The sequence below is a fragment of the Macrobrachium nipponense genome, chromosome 3 (assembly GCF_015104395.2).
Source record: "Macrobrachium nipponense isolate FS-2020 chromosome 3, ASM1510439v2, whole genome shotgun sequence".
NCBI classification, from domain to species: domain Eukaryota; kingdom Metazoa; phylum Arthropoda; class Malacostraca; order Decapoda; family Palaemonidae; genus Macrobrachium; species Macrobrachium nipponense.
Window position 1 is genome coordinate 42,110,215 of NC_087202.1, and position 26,392 is coordinate 42,136,606.

A 26,392-nucleotide genomic window follows, 5' to 3' on the forward strand; every position below is an offset into this window, starting at 1 on the left:
GCGTGATAAAACTGAGCAAGATAACCTCCTACCATAATTATGCCTAGATGCATCAAAACAAAAATCCAGCAAATATATTCAAACAACCACCTTGAATAACCAGTGGAACCTTCCAGTACTGTAAATCCCAAGGCTAAGTTTGACAACCAACTGCTCCATTTTATTACCCTACTTTAGATATAACTAGAATACCAGTACAGCTCAGGGAAGTTTTATACCATCTACATATTGTACAGTATAAAGAGAAATAATAAAAATAATATAATGTTTTAGTACAGTACTCACCAGGTAAGGGAGACCGAAGGGCACTTAGGTAAGAATTCTGGCGGGCGACAGTTTTAGTTCGTCCAAGGCCAGAGTCATCCATGGATTGTGTAGACCAGAGGCTTGACATTGAAACTTGAGAGCAGACTGAATTTGACCGCTCTCTTTCCAAGACATCTATACAACAACAAAAATAAAGCATAGGTATTAGTGACTTGCAAAGTATAAAACAATAAATTTGTCCCTTCCCTCTCTAAAATCCTCTTGTTCAATTTACCTTCAATCATAATAACGTTACAGCCTAGTACTGCATAGAATGAAATAGTATGTAGTTTAAGAATTACTACAGAGAATAACATCTAAAGTTCAAATGACGATGCAATGCATTACTAACCTATACTACTATTATTCTTGCATTTTAAAACGGTTTTTTTCTCTTTATCAATTTAATCCATTTATTATTTTTCAATAAGTTGGACCTCTTCTTTCTTATTTTCCTTAACCTCCTCGTACTCTTAATGAACACTATATCCTTTTGGAAGCTTGAATTTCAAGTCAATAGGCCCTGTGGGCTTGTTTCATATGAATAGGTTTCATCTTCTGAACAATAATAATATTAATCTGAGTACCTGAAGAAGTACTGGTGATCCTAACATTTTTAAATATATATTACAAGACTGTACCTATGAAATCAACATTTTTTCTTCTCCCTTTTCCCGACGTATTGTACAGATGTTTCAAAATTTAAATAAAAGATATTTCACAATAATGTGCAAAGAAATGCCTAACATTTGGGTAGGTGGAGACCAAGCTTATAAGCATCACTATTGCTAGAGAAAGATATCACTCTTTCATTTCCATCAACCTTTTAAATCTATCAATATATGTACTGTATAACCCATTCAAGGAAAACCATGCAATCTTTATAACTATAAAAAAACTCTTAAACATATCAATATATATAATACACCTATGAACATGAGTAATAATGCTCATGTACTAACAAAATTTGAATGACATCAGCTACCAATGAATTTCCTTGTTCACATACAGCTTACATAAAGATATATAAAATATAAGATAAAAAAATATACCACACCGTTTCACTCAATATTTAATAAAAGGTGTGTTATTTTTTCTATTTTAACATCACTTTAAGATGACTCTTGGCATCATGAACTTAAATTTTGATGCTATAACTGAACATTTCAAAATGGAAAATAAATGTATGATAAGGTCCTAAAAAAAAAAACACACTATAACTTACTACAACTGTATAATGAAATATGTATACGTATGTAGTAGTCATATTATTGTAAACAAAATGAGATTTTATCAGTAGGGGAATAAGTATTAGCATAAATTATACAGTACTGTTCATTAAACAGTATGCTTTCAAAAAATGAAATTGTTGATTATTACTTCAAAATAAGAAGCTACCTTTGTTATTACTTCAAAATAAGAAACTACCTTTCTAAAAATTTAAGTTCAAAACCATCACCTTCTACTAACCTGAATCACTCTGAGGTCTGTACTGTTTAGGGGGTTCGCAGTGTATATGAGGGCCACCCACTGGAATAGTACGATTCATAGAAACCCTTGGTCCATTTGAAGCATTTGACATAGTGGAAGAATGCAAAGCCACATCTTCTGAAACAGATATATCAGAGCATAAATCACTAAAGCTGTTTATAATCTAAGGGAAAAGTTCAATTGGCTTAGAAATCACTACAAAAGTTTTACCTAAGTGCTAATGAAAAAAATTCCATAAGTAATATCCACAAAAGGACCTAGGTTTCTTTCAGGTCTTGTGTTGGACTGCTCCATAATAAACATCATCATCACAAACATAACCAACTGCTGGTATAAATGAAAAGTGTCTTGTGACTAAACTCTCAGGGTACAATTTGAAAGTTAGCAACGTAAGGATACTTTAGATAATAGAAGAAATGTAACCAAAAGATAAACTTATGATGACGATAATAGACATTTAGCATGTCGAAATTGTATTACCATAAAATTTAGATATTTCCAAGCTTTTCACACACAAAAAATTGTCTATGAGAAATTAAAATGTTACTCATTGCACATGAAAACACAGAGTTGCTATGTACCAGCTTTCTTTATAAAAGTCAAAATCCTAGAATTTCATACATCTTGCATAAAGGATTTCATCTTAAATAAGGACAAAATATGATCCACAGTCAAGCTGAATAGGTTTAGAAACTTTGTGAATTAAGACAAAAACAATGGAGCAAAGTCCAAAAGGACACAGCAAAAACCCTTAGTACTTTCTACAGTGCCATACAAAATACACAGAAAGCAGTAACCCTTCATAAGTTGCTTGTGTAACAAATCCCATACAAAGAAATGCTGGAAAGGTTTAGCAATAAAACTAAAATATACACGAAACTTAGGCTTCAGTATTTTGGTTTTCAAACTAAACTCAAAGCTAATCATGGATGCTAACTAGGTCAGAAGTAGATTACAAATCCAATGTCTTCTCCATTTAAACAAACTATTTACCAGTGCAATATATTGTAAGTATTGTATATCTTATACTGAAAAACATACTGTCATAAAATTCAAAGAATTCATTATTACATCTTATGTAGTGATAAATGAACTAAACATGTATATAATGTATATGCAATTGATATACTTCCTATTCCAAACTTACCCATTTAATATAACTCATAGAAAGGCCAATCAATACCCCTTTTTATGCTTACACAGTAAAACAAGAAGTGCTTATAATATACAGCTTTTGGCTACCACAAAAGGTCCTCTACAATTAGCATATAAGTTCAAAGAATATAAATTCTTGACTGTTTACACATAAGAGATTACTAATCAGGTTACATATTGTTTTTCTTACAAGAAATGCTAAAATATTTCTTGAACCAAAGGTCTGATAGGAATGCATATAAGAAAAAATATCATCTTATATTAACTTAGTCATCTTATATTAACTTAGTCATTAGCAAAGCCAGAAAACATTTTACTCAGCAATGAAACCACCATCAGTTTTCAATATAAACTGAAGACCAGTGTCTCTGGAAACTGCTTCCACATAATGTATGTGAGTCATAGCTGAATATGAAAATAAAATATAGTTTCTTTTTATTCTTTGCTATGAGGTCAGCTAGTGTGCCTTTAACTTGAAAGTTAATAAGATAAAAATCAAATTAAGTTGTCCATAATTCGTGACATTCCTATCCTCACCGTAGATAAACTGATTTTACAAAGACGAATGTTTGAGATTTTAATCACAAAAATAAAATGAAAACTGTCTAAAAGAAACAGTTTGAAAAATAAATTCAGTATTCATGTTATGTATTTATGAAGACAATCAAATGTGTAAAATTCTAAATCTATCATTTTATATATGTTGGCCACTTCATTTACACATGACATTGCTACTGCCTGTTTTACATACCTGGCATAGGTGAATAGAGATGTCTGCTTACAGGGAAGACACTGCCACCATCAGACAAAGACCTAAACACTTTAGGTGGCGATGGAGATAACTCATAAGAAATGCGCTCACATCGTGCTAACTCTGCACTTTTACGTTGTCTCGGGGAGTTAGTGTAGTGAGTACCGAATTCAAATTCAAAACCTAAGCATGGGAACACAAGAAAAGATACTGCTATGGGACAAACAATAGGCATTTCCAGTACTTTGACAAAGGACTGGGACAGAAACATAAATTACTAATAACAACAAATTAACTACACCAATTAATCACATCTACTTTTACAATTTGTTAACTACAGCTGCTGTCAGCCCCTTCTACAGCTGCTGTCAACCCCTTTGCTAGTCTTTCAAGAAATTCTGTCTTTCAAAGCAAATAATTAATTCAAAGCAAAAACTTATAAAGTACTCTGTATCCATTTCACTATGCAATTGCAATCGAATGCATGAACACTTCATTTATGAAGTGACTGCAACAATCATAACCCACCATGAAAGAAATATAAACTTCTAACATATTGATTTTATAATAATGTAGAATTCACAGCAAAGATTTACTTTCACCAAATAGTCTACACTTTAAAATATCACTGGACACATTTTCACTGTCATTTTGAAAATTTCTGAAATCTACCACACCAAGTAACTACACTATTACATAAAAATTATTTTATGACCCTGACTTCAAAATCCTTCATGAAAATATATTAAGCTTAGCAGCACAATTGCATTAATGGAGCAATGACTAGTTGAATATACAAACAAGCACAACAGTATTATTTCTTATAAAACTGGGGTTGACAGAGCTAATTCAAAACAAAAATCAAATGCCATTACATAAAGCCAATCAAATTACTCTAAATTCAGAATAGCTACTCTCCTAATTACATTAAAAGTAACCAAAAAAATTATCTCTACGTAGTATAAAATTTGCAAATGAATTAATATAATACTTAGCAATTTGTGCCAGATTTGCAATGAGGACTTTAATGTAGCTATTAACAAGTGAGAATGTTGCAAATATTTATAAAATTCTATAAATATGAGGTTTTCATACTCTTAAAATCAAGCAAAATGATTGAATAGCTCTAGTGTTATTATTTGATGTCATCAAAAATTTTAAAAGGTTCTAGTGATATGAAATATCTGATCTAAGAACTACTAAACTCGGTAAAGATTTCCTAACCTCAACATTACAATACATTGTTATTAAGCCATGTGCTGCAAAACTACACAATTTACAATTAAACAAATGTTTGTCATGAGCAATGAAATTATTACACCAAAAAAAAAAACATCCTGTATTAAGAGTACTGAGCTGGCACTTCTGATACCTTTTATAATTATAGCGATTACTAAAACATAACCATTTTGGCAAATAAAACTACAAAAGAGATAACAAAAGCCACAAGACTGCAAGACAATAGCCCTTTTGGTTCTCACAAGCTTTACAATTTAAACCTGCATTATAGTTATTGTTAAACTTTCTTTTTTTCATGCATTCCTTTTATACTTTTCTATCAATAAAAAAAGGAGAAACCTTTCCTGACATATTTTTCTAATTAACATAAATTTGTCCAAACACTTGCGCTTTCTTCTGGCTATATTACAACTGCTTATGAATAACTGCTCGAAGGACTCTCCAAGGAAAAGCCTACACCAATAATTAGTGAAATTTAATTTGGATCTCTGAACATAATATTATCAATTCATTCCAATAAAACATATGGCAAAAAATAAAAATACGATTTCTGACAAACCTAATTCTGTTATTTTCCTATCTACTGACAATTGAGTTGCAGTATTTTAAAAAGTTACCTCCACTGCTGAATATAACATAATTAACTTTTAATTTTGACACTAAACTAACATTACCTGGATCGACTACTAAATATACTCTGATAGTTTCATATCAATTAATCAATATTTTTTAAGTTAAGATTTCCTTTGGAAAATTCAAATTTTGGATTCTGGACAGATCTCTGCTTATCTAAGAACCTACCGGCCTTGGTTAATAGAAATGATTTCATGTCACACTATGATCAACAGCATCAACCCCTTGAGAAGGTTACAGCTTACCTACAATGTACCCTGTGCAATAAAACAAAAGCAGTACTAAGGGAACTCTCCAGCATTCCTAAGCTGCATTTATCTATCTGTTTTATTTTACATTAATTATCTCTTTGGTTTATCTTGCCTTGCCATCAAAGGTTTCCAGGTGTGGCCTCCTAGATTTCTATCTCTCATTGAAGAACAGTATTCAGCCCCATCCTATAACACTACAAAATGGACTTTGATATAGTTAAACTCCTCTACACAATAAGTTATTCAAACTAAAGTGTGCTCCATGCAGTACTCATAAAATTCATTGAAGCATTCCTATAATTCCTGTTTCATAACCTTCCCCTCTTCATATTTCCTTTATTCTTTTGGTATCTTCTCACCTACCTCGCCCATTTCATTAATTCTGACTTGCTCCACTTTTCACCCAACCTGAGTCTAAAGGCACAAATCTATTGTCTCATGAAACTACTTTACATAATAATAATAATAATAATAATAATAATAATAATAATAATAATAAGAATAATAATAATAATAATAATAATAATAATAATAATAATAATAATAATAATAACAAAAACTACACTAGTGTACCTGAGAAATACTTATCCAAGTTTTACCACTGGTATTAGAAGCACACCACATTTCAAATCTAGCAAAGTGACATACACAACCTAAGCATTATCTAGCATAGTACTGCATCACAAATTATACAGTAATAGCTTATAAAGACTACAAAGACTAGCAAGGCAAGGACTCACCCCATGATATAAACTGGAACCTGAAATGACTAAGAACAATAAAATCCACTTACCAAATCAATATAATTCCTTAAATCAATGAGAACTGAGTGTGGTTATCAAAATTAAAATCTATTATATCTTAAACTTACCAGATGGAAGTTGATCGCCATCTTTTTCAAATTCTTGCTTGCGTTGAGCAACATTAGGAATTTTTGAACGCTGAGAAAGCCTGGACAACTCAAACCGATGAAAAGCAGATTTTCCTGAAGGTTCTTTTTCAGAGATGTTAGTTTCAAATTGTTTGGCTCTTCGTGAAACAATCTGGAGCTGCTTGATCCTTTCATTATCACCAACCCAGGCAAGGGGAAACGATCTAACACTTGGTGAATTAAGGGATGTTTGACTTCCAGTGGGTGTGCCAAATGGGGTACAACTTTGTGAAGAATCATCTTTTCTGCTACCTTGTCGTCCCTGACTTGAGAGAGATGAGGAAGACCCCATTTCTGGAATAGGAATATTCTCCTGAATGCGGGACAATGTACTGATAAATGGCTTTCCATACCTTGCACCTGCAGCACCAGAATCAGTGCCACTCCCTGGGTATGGCTTGGGTACAGAATTGCCAACCAAAGATCGATGCATATTTGTACTAGCTTCCTCATTTGAGCACTTATTCTCTTTATCAATGCCATCAATATCCTCAGCTGACTTTTCAGAAGACATGTCAGTAGGTACACTTCCTCCCCTCACTTTCGCTCCTTGACTTGAAGACCGATGCTCAATCTCAGATTTCACCCTTCGCAAATGCGAATGCTCTTGTTGCTTTGGAGTTACAATAAAACTGAGGGCTTTGGTTATAGTGCCAGGGGAGGGTGGAGTCTGAGCTCCAGGTGGAGGCCAGAGAGGTTTAGGAAACTTCTGAGGACTAACATGATAGTCTCTATGGATAATGGGGGCTTTACTGGCTGGAAGCCATATTGGTTGGTTGGGCCTTCTTAGAAACTCTTCTTTCCTCTCAACATTCTTTTTTATTCTTTCTATAACTTCTTGAGTTTTGCCATTGTCTTGATAATAGTCACTAATCCAAGTTATAGGTTCTGTACAACTTCTACGAGCACGATTAAGTTTATGGCCACTTTGTGTGATTGCTTCTGCTTTTGTGCTTTTGAGACTTTGATGACTTCCATGCACAGGTCCATCACGAATTAGTTTGGAGCCATCTGGTCTTGTGTGTACACTTGCACTGCGCAAGTGGGCCTGGTCAACTCTTAAACGAGGCGGTGAAAGTGACTGAACACGTACACGCTTAGCTTCTGCCTCTCCACCTACAGAAGATTTTCGGCCAACATGTGATCCTGGGGCTACCTGATCTGGTGTTTTCTTAGTGTCCCCAGCATTCATCTTGCTCTCAACAACTCTTGTCTGCACCACTTCATAGATACGACCATCTGGATCGCGCTCTAATCTTCTACTGTCTCTTACATTTCCTCTGACCAAAGCTCGATCTAAAATAGGCTCATAAACTCCAAAAACAGATGTATTGGAAGGCTCATTTGAAGAATTGTTTGTACTAGTTGGCACAGGACTGTTATTCCCAGTTGTAGAAGGCACATGAAGAGGCACTGAAGACAATTTGCTCTGAATAGTATGTACTGCCTGCCTTCGATCACTGGCAGCAACAGGTAGTGACTGCTTCCTGCTTGCAGAAGCCACAGTTGGCTGTGTATTTCCAGAACCACCAGCATTTAAGGAATGCTTTCTTCCCCCTGCCCTCTGTGGTGCAGAAGGTGTAGGATTTGCCCCTGGATGCTGAGGGTGAGCAGGCATGATGGGTGGTTGCTGAGGTCGCTGGAACTGGGGATGTCCCATCATAACTGGCTGTGGATGAGGTCCAGTTGACATGGCAGAAATATGTGAAGACAATGATGATTGTGAAGACCAAGCTGATGGTGAAAGACTGGATGGGTAGTGTGAAGGAGAAACAAGTAAGCCAGAATCAGTTAAACTTGCTGGAGGAAAGAAATGCTGCTGTCTCATTTGCGCATGTATAGGCAAGGGACTTGGACTTGCGATTCGAATATCCAAATTACTTTCAGGATTATGGGCAGTGTCTCCAAAAACCTGGAAAGGTAACAGACAATCAGCAAATGAAGTTAAAAAACTAATAATTATCTCAAAATTTTCACCAAACTTGTAAAACAAATGAAACATATTTTTGCACAGAATATCTATAAAGTACAGTATTTTCTCACATTCCATGATGTTATGAAATATTGTAGTTGATATTTATTCTTAACAATGAAAGACACTTGAAATGTAGCATGTTCTTCAAGAATAGTTATAGAAATTCCATATATATATATGTTGCCACATGTGTTTAACAGAATACAGAAGAATAAATAAGAAACAATATACTAAGAAAAGGGATTAAAAAAACTTGTGTAGGTCAGTAATTTTGGTCATCAGAAAACGCCTCTAGAAAATCCATGAAATTATATACATGTTATAGTATTTACTCGAAAATTGGAATTTTCTAAAACAATTCTTATACTTATAACCATACAAGATAATGCTTATCAAAGGCCTTAATTACCACTGAAGGAAGTGACAGACTTGGCAAGATGTAAAAATTCATTAATCAAATAGGAAAATAGCTGAGAAAGCATCCCTAACAAGGGGACCCTTCTTTTGGCTAGCTCACATAAATCAGTAACAATATATGTAAACAATAATACTCAATACATAGCACACTGGGGAGACACACTGAGTTTCAAATAACCACTAACCATTCTTTGGAGAGCAGACCCTTGACACTCCAAAACTTGGAGACATTTACACCAAGAAAATTAAGTCATTGGGCATTATGCCAACCACAAGTTAATTCATTAGATCAGATCATACCTCAAAGAGGACAACCAAGAAAACTTTCAACAGCAACTTATCAACAGACTATCAATGCAATTTCAGAAAAGTCACTAACTTCTCTGGTATGAAAGAAATTAGATGGAGGATAAATTACAAAAATACAGTCCAGTAAAATATGGACAGTGTATAACAATGCAATACAGCATCTAATGTTCCCTCCACCAACTCTCTGGCACTGATCCAGATAGGAACATAATGACAGCCAGTTCTACAAATAAGTTTTATGCATCTAAGATGAGCAGATCTTTCTGAAGACAGGCTAGGAGGTTTATGCTAGAGATGCAGGTCCGACAATGTGCATGTAGCATCCTGCAGAAGTACACAATGTTCGAAAACAAAGAAATATCTTCATCAAGCTTTAACACAAATTCATCAATTTAATGCAGCAAAAATAGCAAAGTAGGTTGTCAACATCTTTGATCTCACTAGGTTTCTGTGTATTATAAGCAAGCTTATAATACACATTCTTGGAAATACTTGTTGGTTTGGAGATCCCAAGGAAAAATAATAACAAACATATCGGGGGAAAACTGTGAGGAAAAAGTTTATAAAAATATATTTTAGTCCAGAGTAAATGGGGGGAAGGAGAAACTGATGGATATAATAGTGAGAATTAATGAAAGTGGATGCACATGAGAGACCAAGCACCTTGCTCATTATGTTAAATTGATACATATGAGTCACTAACACTTTCAGATCTCTTAAAAGACTAGTCACAAAACACTTTAAGGGGCTTCAAGGATTGCAGAGTTGAAATGGGGTCCCCACACTGGAGAAAAAGGAAACAACATAAGCTTTTTCTAAAGCTCACCTTCTCTCAAAAGAGAGATGAGCTTTTTGATTAATGCAATATCTGTAGCATTATAATGATGACTTAATTGGACACCTTTGTAAAATTAACTTTGGCTGAAAGAGAATAAAAAAAAAAGTGCTGATGACAACAGAAGTACGACAGTAACAAATTTTCATTCTAAAAATTTTGCTCACAGCTACCTGACAAACCTCTTTGCAATAGGTATCAACACTCAGCAGAAAGGTTTAACATTCCTGATTGATCATAACCCTATAAGTTCCACCAATATCATTATTAATTACAGGCAGTCCCCGGCTTATGGCTGGAGTTCAACTTGAGATGTGTCATAAACCAAAAATCGTTGTAAGCTAGAAAATCGTCAAAACCTTACTTTTAATGCTTTGGGTGTATTATAAACTACGTAAACTACATTTTTTATTGCATTTTTGTCAAAAAATCCTACAAATATTGATTATTTTGCATTTTTGGAGTCATATTTCTTCTATCAGATTGGTGTCATAAGTGATGTAACACTGAAACGTGTTGTAAACCTGGAAATAATTTCTGATGAATATAATTGAAAAGCACTGTTACCTCGGAATGTTGTAAACCGGGGACTGCCTGTATATAGTTTTCCTGGTGAAACAAGGGCTACTCTAACTTTGAGGAGGGAAAAATTTGTTTAGTGACATTTTCAAGACTAAACAAAGCAAAGAAACTTATGCAAAAAACAAAGCAAAGAAACTTATGGATATACAGCATGATCACAGGTGAAAAATGTCCATCTTACAATGCTAAAATAGCATAAGAGATTCTATACACCAGAAAAGGCATCTTTGAATAGAAGTACCTACATACATTAGAGGAACTAGTGAAATTCTAATTCTAATTGGTAAGTTTATGTAACTCTGACAAACAACACCAACAAATAACTCCATCAAAGGTTTCACCATATGTATTTGCTAAATAGTAACTTGCTGACAATATTACAACAGCCACAATGTCATACCTGTTCTGAAAAAAAACTTGAAAACTTTCAAATGATACAATAAACTGCTTATCGCATACGACTCCTTTACACTGACTAAAATAAAGCAACAACAGCATCAGCACCATAAATGAAGTTATTATTTAAAACAGATCCGAATTTTAAAATCTTGATACACAAGATTAATCATGATGTTGCATTAAATCCTTCAAAAATGATGTAACTTTACTATATTGTTATCAGATGAGCCCCCTCAGCTATTCAGAAAATCATTAACTGTATGCACTATCTAGTCTTCAAAGTTGGGACATGTACCTCTAGACTGGGATTTTTTTAAAAATCCCAGCGAGATACTTAAATACAATCACACAATTTAACCAACTGTTTTACTAGTGTCAATCAGCATCACACCTCATACTATAGAGATCTTCTCAAACTGTTCTTTATCAGGAATAACTAACTGACTAAGAAATAAGCAGACCAACTTCAAGGTACTTCAAGAAGATCCAGAATCCTGCTAAAATTCAATCCCACATAGTTCAATATTTTGCCTCCTAAAAAGAAAGGTTGGTATAGAGGCAACTGACCTGAAATGGTAAAAATGCCACTTAAGGTTTTATCAACTGTCCAGTGAAAACTTCAACTTGACTTTCAGAGGAACTTATAAAAGCCTCCTAACTTGTGAAACAAATAATCTGTAAATAGTTTGCATATAGTTAGTTCTGTTTTAAGAACTACAAATTTAGCAATGACACAGTTCAAAAAAAAAGTCTAGGCCAGCAACATCAAACTGCAAGATACAGCATTTCTTTATTTCATCCCTAATACAGGTCTTGGTGATGTTCGTGTTATATGTGGTAATTCCAGTACTCTCTTCTCAATCACCTAACTGTATACTACTGTACTTATAAACACTTGAGGAAGGAGTAAGACTTTTGATTTCTTTAGTGTTTCCAAAATTGCAGAGGCAAGAGAATAAAAATAGTATTGCTATAGCATCAACAGGATGGATGGATGAACCACAAGAGGTACCAGACACCATGGGAATCTTTGTTGCAAAAAAAAAAAAAAAAAAAAAAAAAGTAACAAAACCATAAATTACGAGATACGACAATTACTTGGGTGGAAGCAAAATGATATCAGAAATCATCCTCACAAACAATGTTAACAGCAAGATAAAAAGCTGGGTATAATTAAGAGGTGTCCACTAAGTGATGAACTTTTCTTTTAACAAGTAACAACCTGTAAGTAGTACCTTCAGTGGGAATTAAGGCTATTGCAACACACTTAGTAGCGCTTGATTAGCAAATCATAGGCATCTGTGGCATTTAACCTTTGGAACTAGCACTGACTAGCTCAGAAGAAAAATTTCTTTAATATATGGAATATAGTATATCACTAATGCACCTCACAACACTCACAACATTTCTTTGAGGACAGTACTCAAGGATATAAACAACAAGGCCACATCTTTTACTTAGTCATATCTATGAAAAATCTACAGCATTTGGTTAATAATAATCATCCTTTCACATTAATAGTCACACTACAAATTGGAACTCATCTTTAAAACACTTATAAGTTCAAAAAGCTATAAAGTATTCTTAAATAGTCTTCAAAAGAAAGGCAATAAATTGCAATTTCAAATAAATAGAATTAGGCATAAAATCAAATGAAACAGAATTAGGCATAAAATCTTCCAATGTTCACATTACTAAAAAACTGGCAAAGGTGACCCACCTGCTGTAAGAGGTCCTCTTCCCTGGGTACCACCATGAGCTGCAAGGTAGGCGGTGATCTCTGTATGATTGCCACCACTTCTTGATAGGTGCAAGACCCAACACTCTCACCATTTACACTGACGACTCTGTCACCTGAAATTGATCCAAAATTACAGAATGGATGCTGGGAGTAATTGTTATTTATTTTCTACTCTTAAAAACTACCCCCAATAAAGTTAAATATACAAAATAGTCATATACATACAACAAATTAATATAACAAAAACATAACCACAGTTATCAGCGCTTTTATACTAACAGACATGAGAAACTAAATTTCATAATTTGGTTAACTTTATGAAAATAAAAGATAGTCCAACACATTCTATAAATAATGTTTTTAGTGGCACCAAAACTCATGCTCCTTTCCTGAACTTTTATATAAAACTAGAAAAGGAATGGGAACTTGTTCTCCATAGAAATCGCAAATTAATTATTAGAAACAGGTAGCAGAGATAATAAGACTTTTCACATTCTCTCCAGTACTTGTCACACATAATTGGCACATGTATTCAAAAAGAACTTGTAAAATTATAAACTTTTCTACAGATTTATGCACTACAGTATAATCTTTACCAAACTACCTATGCTGTACATATATCTATATCTATAATGATATTTTCTGAAGTAGCATACAAATGTAGTGTTAAAAAAGTCACATAAATTTAATTATAATCACAATCCCTCCAAATTCCATTAATTTCTACTGAGAACACTTAATTGCAAAAAACGTAAAAATCTTCAACATATATCAGATTATAGATCTGTAATAATTTTTATTTTACTTTGCTCTTGCAAAGATAACTCTGAGATTTAGGTCAAGTACATACTAAAAGTTATTTTGCTTTTGCAAAATATTGAAATTGTGGATTAACTGATAAAACGATTCTCTTTGTTTATTCCAACTCACCTACTTTAACTTTCTGGCAGAATTAAACATCTGCTTCAATCAATCAAAAGGAAATTTGGTAGTTGTTAGTTGATTCTCTCTGAATTAATACATTCATGCTATTATAGTACACGTTAATGAACTCTAGAATAAAAAATATATCTATAAAACTATACAACAAACTTACTTTGGCTAAAATTATTTATCGTTTTGCTTTCTTTGACACACATGATCCTTAGATAAAAAATACCAAAAGTGGCTGATCTACTGCCTATAAATAACTGAAAGTAAATCTGGTACCGTATTTATTCAAACAAGATATACTCATTAGCAAAGAGTTTTCCCAATGTAATTTTTTCTCATTTCTAGTGTCCGATGTTTTCTGATACAGCTCTAAGTCCTTTTATTGCATAATTTTCTACACTAACATCTACTTACTCTCTCCATTCATATTTAACATTCATGTTTAATTATTTTTTTTATTTTAAATTTCTACCTAGATATTTCAGAACTGATCCCTACGAAGTTCTCAAACGATGGTTTTAAGCTCATGATGATTAAAAAAAATATCGTTGCTTTTGCTTTAATTATCTTACTCAATGATTTAAACATTTTTAACAAATTACCACACGAAATTATAGTCCTTAAATCCCTAGGCGACAGTTTCTTTCCAGTTTAAATAAACAACTGCTCTCATTCTATTAGTTTCATTTGGTGTCAATGCAATGACAGGCCCCAGAAACCATTCTGGCAAAATATATATCTGTGATCAAAAAGTAAGAGTCGGGAAAACTTAATCTCTCCCGTCCCTATTATTTATTCACTTTACGACCACGCACACTCGCTTTCAATACTTTTGAATTTTGAAAAATAAATAGATCCTGGAATCCAATTACATCGGTTAAGATTCTCTCTCTCTCTCTCTCTCTCTCTCTCTCTCTATCTCTCTCTCATTAACTCCACGAACGGCGGCGCGTCGCTAAAATCGACGCTTTATGTGCTACTAAAAATGCGATCGTCGATTTTTCAGCGATGCTTTAATTTCAAATCACGCGGGCAAGAACAGGTGGTGTTGGAGGCGGGGTTTATGATGTCATAAGGGTAAGTAAACCAATCAGAACACAGATAAGAATCAGTATTGCACAATGCCTCAATTTTTAAATGAGATGATAATACGCTTGCGCAACTTTTGGTCAGTTTCCGCGGTTTTTTTCTTTGCATGACGGCGGCCGTGAAATTTACTTTTTTATGTGATTTATTGATATAATTACATAATAATGGCGAATGAAAGAAGTGATAGTGATTGGTCACTTAGTGACAATGATTTTGACATAAGTCAGGGTTCTGAAAGTGATAGCGTAAGTGAGGAATATGATGTTGAAAGTGATAGTGATACTGATATCGGTGATTATGATCATGCATCCGTCTGGACACGAGCTACCCGCCGGAAGACATTAGTTCCGGCTCGAAAATTAGTTTTTACAGAAAGGATGAGTAGAGGATGAAAACATGTACATGTGTATATGTGTAAATAAGGTTAGTAAAAGTTCTATATACTTTCATTAGGGCACTTAGTAATAGAAAATGTTGATAGTGCTGTAACAACTAATTGCAAGAGGACGTTATCTTTTTTGAAACTCGTGTGAGATGGTTTCATTAAATGTCTAATACCTGTTGAGCTACTAGTTATATATGCCTGAAATTTTTTTTCTCCAACTTCTAAGATAAATTTAGCTCTGTTCATTTATGAAATGATTGAAAAAAGCATGACCTGTATAAGTGTTTGGGTCGACAGAAAGTTGAAAAATGAAAAAGGATAAAAAAAATTTCCTTTACATTTCATATATATATGTTCTCTTTGCATATATTTTTTATTGCCGTATAATCGCCATTTTCTGGCGATTCCAATGGTATATAAAACATTACTATTCTTATGAAATATCTGATAAGGAAATTTCCGAAGAGAGAAAAAAAAAATTAGTGAAATAGGCGTCGCATTTTAGCAGCATACGCGCCGCCGCTCGTGGGTTAATCGTGCATGTTGCTTCACGCGCATAAATACAAGCGTATGATGACCTTTGCCATCTGCAAGTACCCGTTATAAATACTTAAAACTTTATCCGACCCACTTAAGGTAGGAAACATGAATCCACAGATGACAAGAATAGCTAAATTCACATCTCTAAACTCAGAATTACATATAAGTCTTAGAAAAATAAGTCCACAAATCATGTACACTTCACAAAATACGAGAACAAAAAAATGTTCACAATTACAATGCCAGAAGAAAATATGGTCATTAATTAATACTTTCATGTTCTATTTCTAACAATATTATTGTCATAAAAATGCCACCAATTATAATGCTTCTTAAACTTTTTTTTTAAAGAATTGAAAGGGAGTCTTCGTAGCTTTATTTACACAATGAGGAAAGTACATTTGGCATCACTCTTTCACCCTTCCGAGACCGTCCTTTGACCACGTGCGCTAGGGTGACTATACTAGATGAACTCGGCAGTGATAGGGGAAAATAAATGAAGTCAGGAAGGGATACAAAATGAGCTACGATAACACACACACACACACACAATGATAATTTAAGGTAGAGAATTGTCCTTTATTTTTCCTATTCTTCCCTGTCTTAGTCACACACACGCGCGCACACACACACACACACAGAGTGATCATTTAAGGAATAGAATTGTCCTTTATTTTTCCTTTTCTACACTGTCTCAGTCACCCGAAGCCTTACTGTACGATGATGTTGATGCAAAGGTATGGAAGAGAAACAGGTACCCTGCAATGCAGAGAGTGGGGTGACAAGAACTCGGGGAATGAGCCACAAAGGCGTCAAGCAGGGGAGAAGATGATGGTGGCAAACCACTGGCTCGGCTAATGACCACTAAAGGCCTCATTTCTTTTTCGCAAGGACAACTTTTCAAACTTATAAAACAACAACCTAGATCAAGCTACATAATACTAACAATAATAATAATAATAAACCACAATTACATCATAAACTTTTTAATGTTTAAGTTTATTGATAACATAATAGTAATCATAATAATAATAATAATAATAATAATAATAATAATCATAATAACAATAATAATTATTATTATTTATTATTATTATTATTACTATTATGATTACTATTATTATTAATTATTATTATTTATTATTATTTTATTATTATTATTATTATTATTAAGGCAAAGGGACAAGGACTGAAAGGATCAAGTTACCAGATGAGACAAATACCTGGGGATAATAGGAGAGGATATAAAACACAAATAGATGAAGGAAACGACCAGGAAAGAATATATACACAGACTTAAGGCGATACTCAAGTCAAAATTCAACGCCGGAAACATGATGAAAGCCTTAAATAAACACATGGGCAGTACTAGTAATCAGATACAGCGCAGGAGTAGTGGATGGACGAAGGCTGAACTCCGCAACACAGACCAGAAAACTAGAAACACGTGACAATACACAAAGCACTGCATCCAAGAGGAAATACACAGACTATACATAACACGAAAGGAAGGCTATTAAGCATAGAGGATTGCGTCAAAATCGAGAGCAGAGGACTGGGGCAATATCTGAAAACCAGTGAAGACGAGTGGCTAACGAGCACAAGGGAAGAAGGGCTGATGAAAGTAGACGAAGACCCAGAAATATAGAAAAGAGAATGAAAAACAGAACAGAGGACTGGCACAACAAACTAATGTCCGGACAGCACATAAGGCAGACTAAAGAACTGGCCAGCGATGAAACATGACAATGGCTACAGAGGGGAGAACCGAAGAAGGAAGCAAAAGGAATGATAACAGCGGCACAAGGTCTGGCCCTAAGAACTAGATATTATGTTCAAATAACAAAAGAAGGAAATAACATCTCACCCATATGCAGGAAGTGCAATATGAAAAACCAAGCCATAAACCACATAGCAAGCGAATGTCCGGCACTTGCACAGAACCAGTACAAAAAGAGGCATGATTCAGTAGAAAAACCCCTCCACTGGAGCCTGTGCAAGAAACACCAGCTACCTTGCAGTAATAAGTGGTATGAACACTAACATGAGGGAGTGATGGAAAACGATCAGCAAAGATCCTTTGGGACTATCTTATCAGAACAGATAGGGTGACACGTGCAAATAGACAAGACGTGCCATTGTTTAACAAAATCAAGAACAAAATATTCATTGATGTCGCAATACCATGGGACACCAGAGTAGATGAGAAAAAAAAAGAAAAAAAATTGATAAGTTTCAAGACCTGAAAATAGAAATAAGAAGGAAATGAGATATGCCAGTGGAAGTAGTACCCATAATCTTATAGGAACACTAGGCACTATCCCAAAACCCCTGGAAAGGAACCTGGAAAAACTATATGCTAAAGTAGCTCTAGGACTCATGCAGAAGAGTGGGCTACTATAGTAGATTCACATCAACCGTCCATCTGATGTCTAGGCCAGTCCTTACGTCGCTCCTGATTGGCTGTTGATAAGCCAATCACAGAATCACAGGGCTGGAAACTATAGTCTTTCGAGAGAGTTCACATAGGCAGGATGTATGTTCGGTCCTCTTCTGAGGGATACGTCTTTTAAGTATCCCTCAGGAGAGGTGGAAAATACATCCTACCTATGTGAACTCCCCCTAGCAACTGAGAATTTCCAGTCCTTGGTTGGCTTATGAGCAGCCAATGAGGAGCGTCGTAAAGGACTGGCCTAAACATAAGATGCGCGGTTGATGTGAATCTACTGTAGAAACAGGGCACATATTAAGAAAAGTGATGGACTCCTAAGGAGGCAGGATGCAACCCGGAGCCTCACACTATAAAAACTACCCGCTCGAATAGGATGACTGTGATAAGACTGATAACACGAAAATAGTAATAATAATAATAATAATAATAATAATAGACGACTTACCAGTCTTGAGTCCGGCCAGATGCGCCGAGGACCCTTGCTTGACATGTTTCACAAAAATGGTATCCAGAGGTTCCAAAGACGTGATGGAGGATGCCGCCTCTTCTCCCACATGCTCGCCCAGCAATTCCTGAAAATAACGAATCAGTAAATAATACATGGTGAAGTGTAAACATCAATTTATACACTCGTAAAACAAGTAAAAAAGTGCTGAAGTTTCTTCGGCGAAATCGAGATTTCTGTACATAAAATCAAGGCCACCGAAAACACATCTATCTTTCGGTGGTCTCGGTATAAGCCGCGGCACATGAAACTTTTACCACGGCCTGGTGGTGGCCTGCCCCATATTGTTGCCAGACACAAGACTATGGCTAACTTTAACCTTAGTCAAAATAAATACTGAGGCTAGAGGGTTACAATTTGGTATGTTTGATGATTGGAGGGTGGATGACCAAAATACTAACTTCCAGCTCCCTAGCCTCAGTACTTTTTAAGATCTAAGGGCGGACAGAAAAAGTGCAGACTGATAAACAAATTCATCTCAATAGTTTTCTTTTACAGAAAACTAGACTATCCCGATGAAAGCACACAATGAATATCCCAATGCTGAACACAAAATAAATCATATTATCCTGTGCACCTTTTTGCATGGATTAATATCAGCATATTAAATTGAAGCCAATGATTTTTGAAAAGAACACAAAATGAAATATGAGCCATTCTTAAGATCCTTCAGAACCTCAGTGCCATAAAGAAAACTTCATCAATAATTATTGCGCAAATGCGTAGCCTTAGAAACTAAGAGAAAAAAAACCATATGGAACTTTCTGTTTCGAATCCCTCCAAAAGTGCCAAAAGTACCAAATATACCAACAATTTAGGAATTGGTAAGAAATGACTAACCCAATAATGCCCACAAAAGCATCCTCTAGCAAACTATATATAAAGAAAAAAAAATAATATGTATGTATGGCCACCGACGTAGTGTCTTCAGAGGCAATTTCAATAAATAATCCATAAATCAGTTCACGAATTGCCTTCTCTTGAAGACAGAGTTTTGTTGATGGCACTTCATCTCTGCCAGGGCACTCCAATAACGTTCTTCACTTTTAGCTCACGTTAGGTCACGTTAGTGAGCCAATTAGGAAGGAATTCTTGGCAACGTTGGGCGCCATGCAGCAACTTCATGATGCATTAACCGTATCTATGCTATTGTACCCTAATGAACTCAGACACTGAATGTGATGATAATACTGATCTAAAAGACTAGTTAGTAATTCACAGAGCAAGGGCAACATGTAATGTAAATAACATCCAATTTATCAATAATAAAGGTATTAAAAGAATAGTCAACTGTAATAAAATACGGCAGCTTTTATACGCTTGTAAAGTGGAATTTGCCCTTCAGGATGATAACTTAAAAAAAAAAAAAAAAAAAAAAAAAAAAAAAAACACGAAAACTATTATTTCTGATGCCGGCGTGTAAGGCCAGCGTCATTTAAGTCACCTAAGTATTCTGGTTCCTCCATAGAAAAACAATTATTTGTCCAGACCCCTTTACTACTGGTCCCATCTATGGCACTTTGTAGCTGAATCTCTCCGACATATTGCACCGAACTGTTACAAAACTCCTTCAAAACGTTCGACGGTTTCAAATGCAACATATGATACACACAACGACGCAGCAGTTCTTCTTCATGAGATCTCAAACGACACTGATCAAAATGCAGCCTGATCACTAAAATACTGGAATTAAGGAACATTTATCCAAATTTTTTATGTATTTACACATTTAGATACATCATACACTGCATCTCGCCTTTAACTGAATCGCGCACGACAGTATTCTACATATATGATTTGGAAATGATGCAGAACATGCATCAATTTTCAATTATGAAATGTTGAACAGAAATCTTTCAAACAAATTTTCGGAATGGTAGAACATATTATTAAACCCAGGATACATTCCCTCCCGTATCGTGATTCAGTTATACATACATACGTGCATACATACATACACACACATTTATATATATATATATATATATATATATATATATATATATATATATATATATATATATATATAAAAGCAGAACTATATACAGATTAAAAGATAAGTACTCCAGACACGAAATTCAATGAAGAACAAAGAAAAAACGAAACTGAGGAAGCCAAAGACAGAAAATGAACGTTCTAAAGAAGTACTTACGTTGAATATCAATTGGTGCTAAACAACTATTAAGAACAACAGCCTACTACTGCGCATGGCAGTGCCATGGTGGCAAATTTAAGTTCTCTTGGGCAATACTATACCACTGCCGTTTGAGAAGCCGCATCACCACCTTGGGCAAACAGCGAGGGAAGAGAGAGGTCAAGGGTTAACAAGGACCTCACCTAAGGCGCTCACTTCTGATACCGAGCCTCTTCAGGGGGTGGTTTAATTACAAGTGTTTCTTTTGTTTCGAACACCAACACTCATCTGTTATCAAGGGAGGCTAAGTATGACTAGCTTTAATTGATGGGGAGGGTTTTTGGCTCTGAATGAGAGAGAGAGAGAGAGAGAGAGAGAGAGAGAGAGAAGAGAGAGAGAGGGAGGTTCACGCTGTAGAAGCGGATTAGGACATGACGTAAAATTTCTTAAGTTCTTCAAGTTCTGCTAGTAAAGCATAAAGCTCTTTATTAAAAGGGCGTTTCATAAGAGACAAATTTTTATAATTGAAAATATACAATTACTATTAAATTTTCTCCACCTACGTAATTACAGTGCATACACCCAGTGTAAAACAAGATAATTATTAAAGCACATAATACAAACGGAAGAAAATAATTAACCAGATGGTTCCATCCTTTTACGATTCTTACTTTCTACGCATTACAAAATTATGACGTTTATATATATATATATATATATATATATATATATATATATATATGAGAAAATTGTCCGACCTATTGAGTGGTTTTTATAGGAAAAAATACCAAATCGGACTAACGTCACCTATCTGAATCCATAACCAAAGGTTAATTTGCAATCTCTGTAACTTTCCTTGTCTGTTTAACCTGAAGCTCAACCATCCTCTTTTATCAGGTCTTGGGGCGTTATTAGGAGAGGGTAGTGCCCTTCCTTCCTGTTCCTTTAAGGAAAGCAATATCCCAAGATTTAGCTAAAGTTTTATATTTCCCTTTCCCCAGAGACTCGACAGGCTGAGAATTCATAACCTGATTCAATGACTTTGGACAATGTAAGGCTGATACAGAATTTTGGAAACGGAATGTACCAAGAGTTGGTGGAATTCCATGTGAGAATCTGCGTTTTGGGAGGCAAGGTTGGAATACACCGCAAGTCTGTCTACGCGATGAAAACTTCCAAAGTAAAATCATTCTCACTTTCAATGTAATACCTAACAGGTATAACATTTCTTGTCTCCGAACAGTGTGAAGCCTGTAATAAAGCAATGATAAACGGCCCGGCAGGACATTGTTTATTATGAAACAGTTGTGAGGAGTTTTAATAAAGATGAAAGGTTAAGTGGCTTACGTAAACCTAAAGAATGCTTATGTAGGAAAGGACGGAAATGCAATGAGTGGTATTGAGGATGTACTGCATGGATTTATAACTCGTTAAAGCCTTGTAGGAAACTAAGTAGAAGAGAGATTAACTAGATTAATAAAGCAAAGTGTGTTACGTCTCATTGGTCCACAACACACCTACATGGCATGGGTGACAAGCAAAATTTGGAAAGAGCAATTTGGAAGATGGCAAAAGCTGTGACTGGAAGAAGGAAAAGCTAATACTGGTGATTAACAACTAGATGGTTATAATGGATGGAATTTGCTAATATTGGGGAAAGATTACATTAAGAGTAGAGAAAGAGGTGTTAAAGGTTATCACAGTCAGCAGATGACGTAAACATTAATGGGGACGGCAGGAAATGGAGCTCGTTTGGTGAGACATGCCTACCAATTTGGCTCTAAAGTTAAACATGATGACAGAATGAATCTAGACATCAACTGCGAAGCAGATGGAGGAATGGGGAATGACACCTAATTCGAAAGTAGAAATACAGGGCTAGAGGGGCAAAGGCGAAATGTTAGAAAGGTCCCTTACCATCATGAGGAATCTGTAGTAGTCAATACCAAAAGTTATATAATGTACGTCAACCTAATGCTGATAAGGTTCGCGAGCAGGTACATGAACGGATTGAAAACACAAAAGGGAGGGAGGCCTACTGCTCTAAGACGAGTTTAACCCTGGGGAAGAATGTAACAGTGACTGACAGTTACTGTTATTTTTTCACTGAAGATTTCCTCCTTGGAAAATGCAATTTCTATTTTTCCATAAAAATACATGTGGCACAAAGTAAGACGTCGATTCTTGACAGTGTCTTTTAAGAAAATTAATTGCAATAGTTGTCACCAAATTTGAGCATCACAGAAATTCCTCTAATTCAACAAACACAAAATCAGGCATAAATATGCATGTAACCATGTAGGCCATTGATCAACATATATATTAATAAAATTTACTATTATTATCATATCTGACAGTAACCAAAATCTCATGAGAAAAAAAAATAAAAGGTATTTATGTCGTGATACACAGAGAGAGAGAGAGAGAGAGAGAGAGAGAGAGAGAGAGAGAGAGAGAGAGAGAGAGGTGGGGGGGGGGGAGGGGGGGGTGTCCCGTAATTCTATCCTGTCACCTACAGTACTCGAAAATAACAAATGAATCAAAAACACCCTAACAGCGCCCAATCCGGCTAATGACTCTCTCTCTCTCTCTCTCTCTCTCTCTCTCTCTCTCTCTCTCTCTGTATCACGACATAAATACCTTCTAATTTTCTTTATTTCTTATAAGATTTTGGTACAAGTAGGAGCCACAAGGTTAATTCATCCATCAGGCAAATAGGTTACCGAAGACGACTACAGAGCCTGAACATGTATCGCTTAGAAACACGACGATTGCGAGGACAACTAATAGAAACTTTTAAAATACTGAAAGGCATAACAAAAGTAGACAGTAACCCATTTACATTAAACGAAAACCAGACAAGAAATGGATGGAAACTAGAACTGAAGAGATACAACTCACCCCATTGTGGGAACTTCTTTACATACAAGATGTGTGACACGTGGAATAAACTGCCACCAGAAGTTGTAAACAGCAACAGTGTAGAAGAGTTTAAAAGAAAGCTAGACAAAATCATTAGGACACTGTTAATGCACAGTAAAACGTGCTCCTACAGATAAGTGAGCACACGATGTCTCCTCGGATAGACTTAACAAGTCTTTGAGGCATCCTAGTCCTTGTAACTCTCTCTCTCTCGGAGAGTCGGCCAACAACAGCATGGAACACCCGCAAAACGACAGCAACATCAGAGACGCAACAACCGATCAAATAACAGGTGTAGGAAACGTGGACGTTTTATGTGAAGCGAGATGAGATGAACTCCTTTCCCTCAGCCACCACATTCTCTGAGAACGATACCCACCCCATCTCACCCGACATACAAACGACCTCCTCCTCCTCCACCTCCTCCACATCTGGGACTTCTCTTCCTCCTGCCACAGGCACAAAACACAGCCCGTAGCGCCAGGCCCCGCACCACACCTGCCTTTTACATAGCTTTGGGCATTCGGTACCATCATTAACAAACAACCCCAATTCCTCTCTTAACAACAGCCCCTTCAGCCGTGGACTTGGGGGACGAGAGAGAGAGAGAGAGAGAGAGAGAGAGAGAGAGAGAGAGAGAGAGAGAGAGAAATTCATGCCTGAAACTATTTCTCACTAAACGCCAGAGTTTTCAACACCCATCAGCACAACTTTCACCCTTTACTTAAGTACATGACAACTAGTTCTGCAATATGCAAGTAAGATGAAGTAAATTTCTTTTCTCTTTTAAGGGAGTAGAGAGAAGGGGGGGGGGGGGGGGGTGGGTGGGGGGGGGGGGGGGTTGGGGGGGTTGGGGGGGGGGGGGTGGGGGGGGGGGGGGGGGGGGTGGGTTTGGGGGGGGGAGGAGACGTTTTTACTGTCTTCGGTGCATGCACTGGCGCCATTCTCTCTCTCTCTCTCTCTCTCTCTCTCTCTCTCTGAGTGAAAGGTAGCTGTCAAACCGTAAGATTCATTAATCCAATAACTGACATTTTAAACCACGAGCCATTTAGAGTAATTACGCCTCAATAATCCTAAAAGGCCATAAAATACAGAGAGAGAGAGAGAGAGAGAGAGAGAGAGAGAGAGAGAGAGAGAGAGAAATTTCAACAAATGACTGATATTGCAGACAAAAACGAAAAATTCACAGGTAAAAACTTCCTCCTTTCACACACGCTAGACGTTCCTTTGTGGCAAAACTTTATCCATGCGTGCATTTCCGGATCATCGGTGCTCAAATGGGAAAGTTTAATCAGCAAACCGGAAGATCGGATGATTTCTCCACGTGTTGGGAGAATGAGAATTACAAAATAATAATAATAATATATAATAATACTGTTAAAAAGAACGGCAGAATTAAGCGAGTTGATTATATATTGTTTTTTCTATTTTTCTTACAATTCGCCTCTCAGGCACAGCGATGATTCTGAGTACTGGCCAATATAAAAAACAATAAATAAAATCAATTCGCTTAATTCCGCCATTCTTTTTAACAGCATTTGCCTAAAAGAGGATCTTCTACCAAAATAATAATAATAATAATAATAATATAATAATAATAATAATAATAATAATAACAATAATAATAATAATAATAATGTTCAACGACAATTCCTAAGGTTTTACAAGAATACTATACGAGTTTCCAGTGGACCTACAATAGAAATAAATATGTAAAAACAAGGCAAATCAATTTAATGATTATAAAACGAAATATGTATTCTCGAAGACGACGATGAAAGAAGCTACACTCAACCGCCAGAGTTTAAGACACAACTGTAACTTTAGTGAAATAGCTAATGAAAATAATGCCGCTACTACAAACAAAATTTAATCTCCCAAAGAAGTGATGCATAAATATAAGATGAAACGTAACGGAGATCCTAACACGAGTGAAGAAGTCGCCATTAAGACATTAAAGCTCAGTCTTAGCGAGACAATGATCAAGGAATTTCTTCAGCTGTACAAACAAACCTAGAGAGCAATATAACCAATTAACGATTAATAACGTTCCGGTAATGGCAACAGCTGAATAAAATGTCAATTATAAAAGAGCACCTATAACATTAACACAGCCGTAACAAATACATAAAAGAAAACAACAAAATAGATAAACTTAATTGCGACGAAGGAGAAAACACATTAAAGCTGTTGCTAATCCCGGTACATTTCTCGCTCTTATTGTTTTCTCGGGTCCGCCTCGCATGCCAGCCTCGAATAGCGATCACGTTGATTTGTCACCACATTCACATATACTCCCTATCTCCTATGGCACAAGTGACCCCTCGCTTGGGCTTGGGCATGCGCTGTACGTACCTCGGCACCGATTTGCCTCACATTGTTAGTAACGGATGCCGTCATCTGACGTGATAGTGATG

At 35.6% G+C, this 26,392-nt stretch overlaps 1 protein-coding gene across 28 annotated transcripts in view; it reads right to left on the reverse strand.

The window, feature by feature from the left end:
- The window catches only part of LOC135221710 (rho GTPase-activating protein 21-A-like), a 669,873-nt gene that overhangs the window by 196,044 nt on the left and 447,437 nt on the right, over positions 1-26,392 (reverse strand). For 25 of the 28 annotated variants that reach the window (XM_064259480.1, XM_064259473.1, XM_064259475.1 and 22 more), the window contains 6 exons: positions 18,860-18,986; positions 12,995-13,128; positions 6,698-8,669; positions 3,704-3,886; positions 1,777-1,914; positions 286-441 (listed from right to left, as the gene is read on the reverse strand). In XM_064259480.1, the coding sequence (XP_064115550.1) occupies positions 286-441; positions 1,777-1,914; positions 3,704-3,886; positions 6,698-8,669; positions 12,995-13,030 (2,485 nt within the window). In that variant the 5' untranslated portion in view covers positions 13,031-13,128; positions 18,860-18,986. The remainder of the gene's footprint in view (positions 1-285; positions 442-1,776; positions 1,915-3,703; positions 3,887-6,697; positions 8,670-12,994; positions 13,129-18,859; positions 18,987-26,392) is intronic. The other 3 variants (XM_064259467.1, XM_064259471.1, XM_064259470.1) reach the window with 3 other exon arrangements.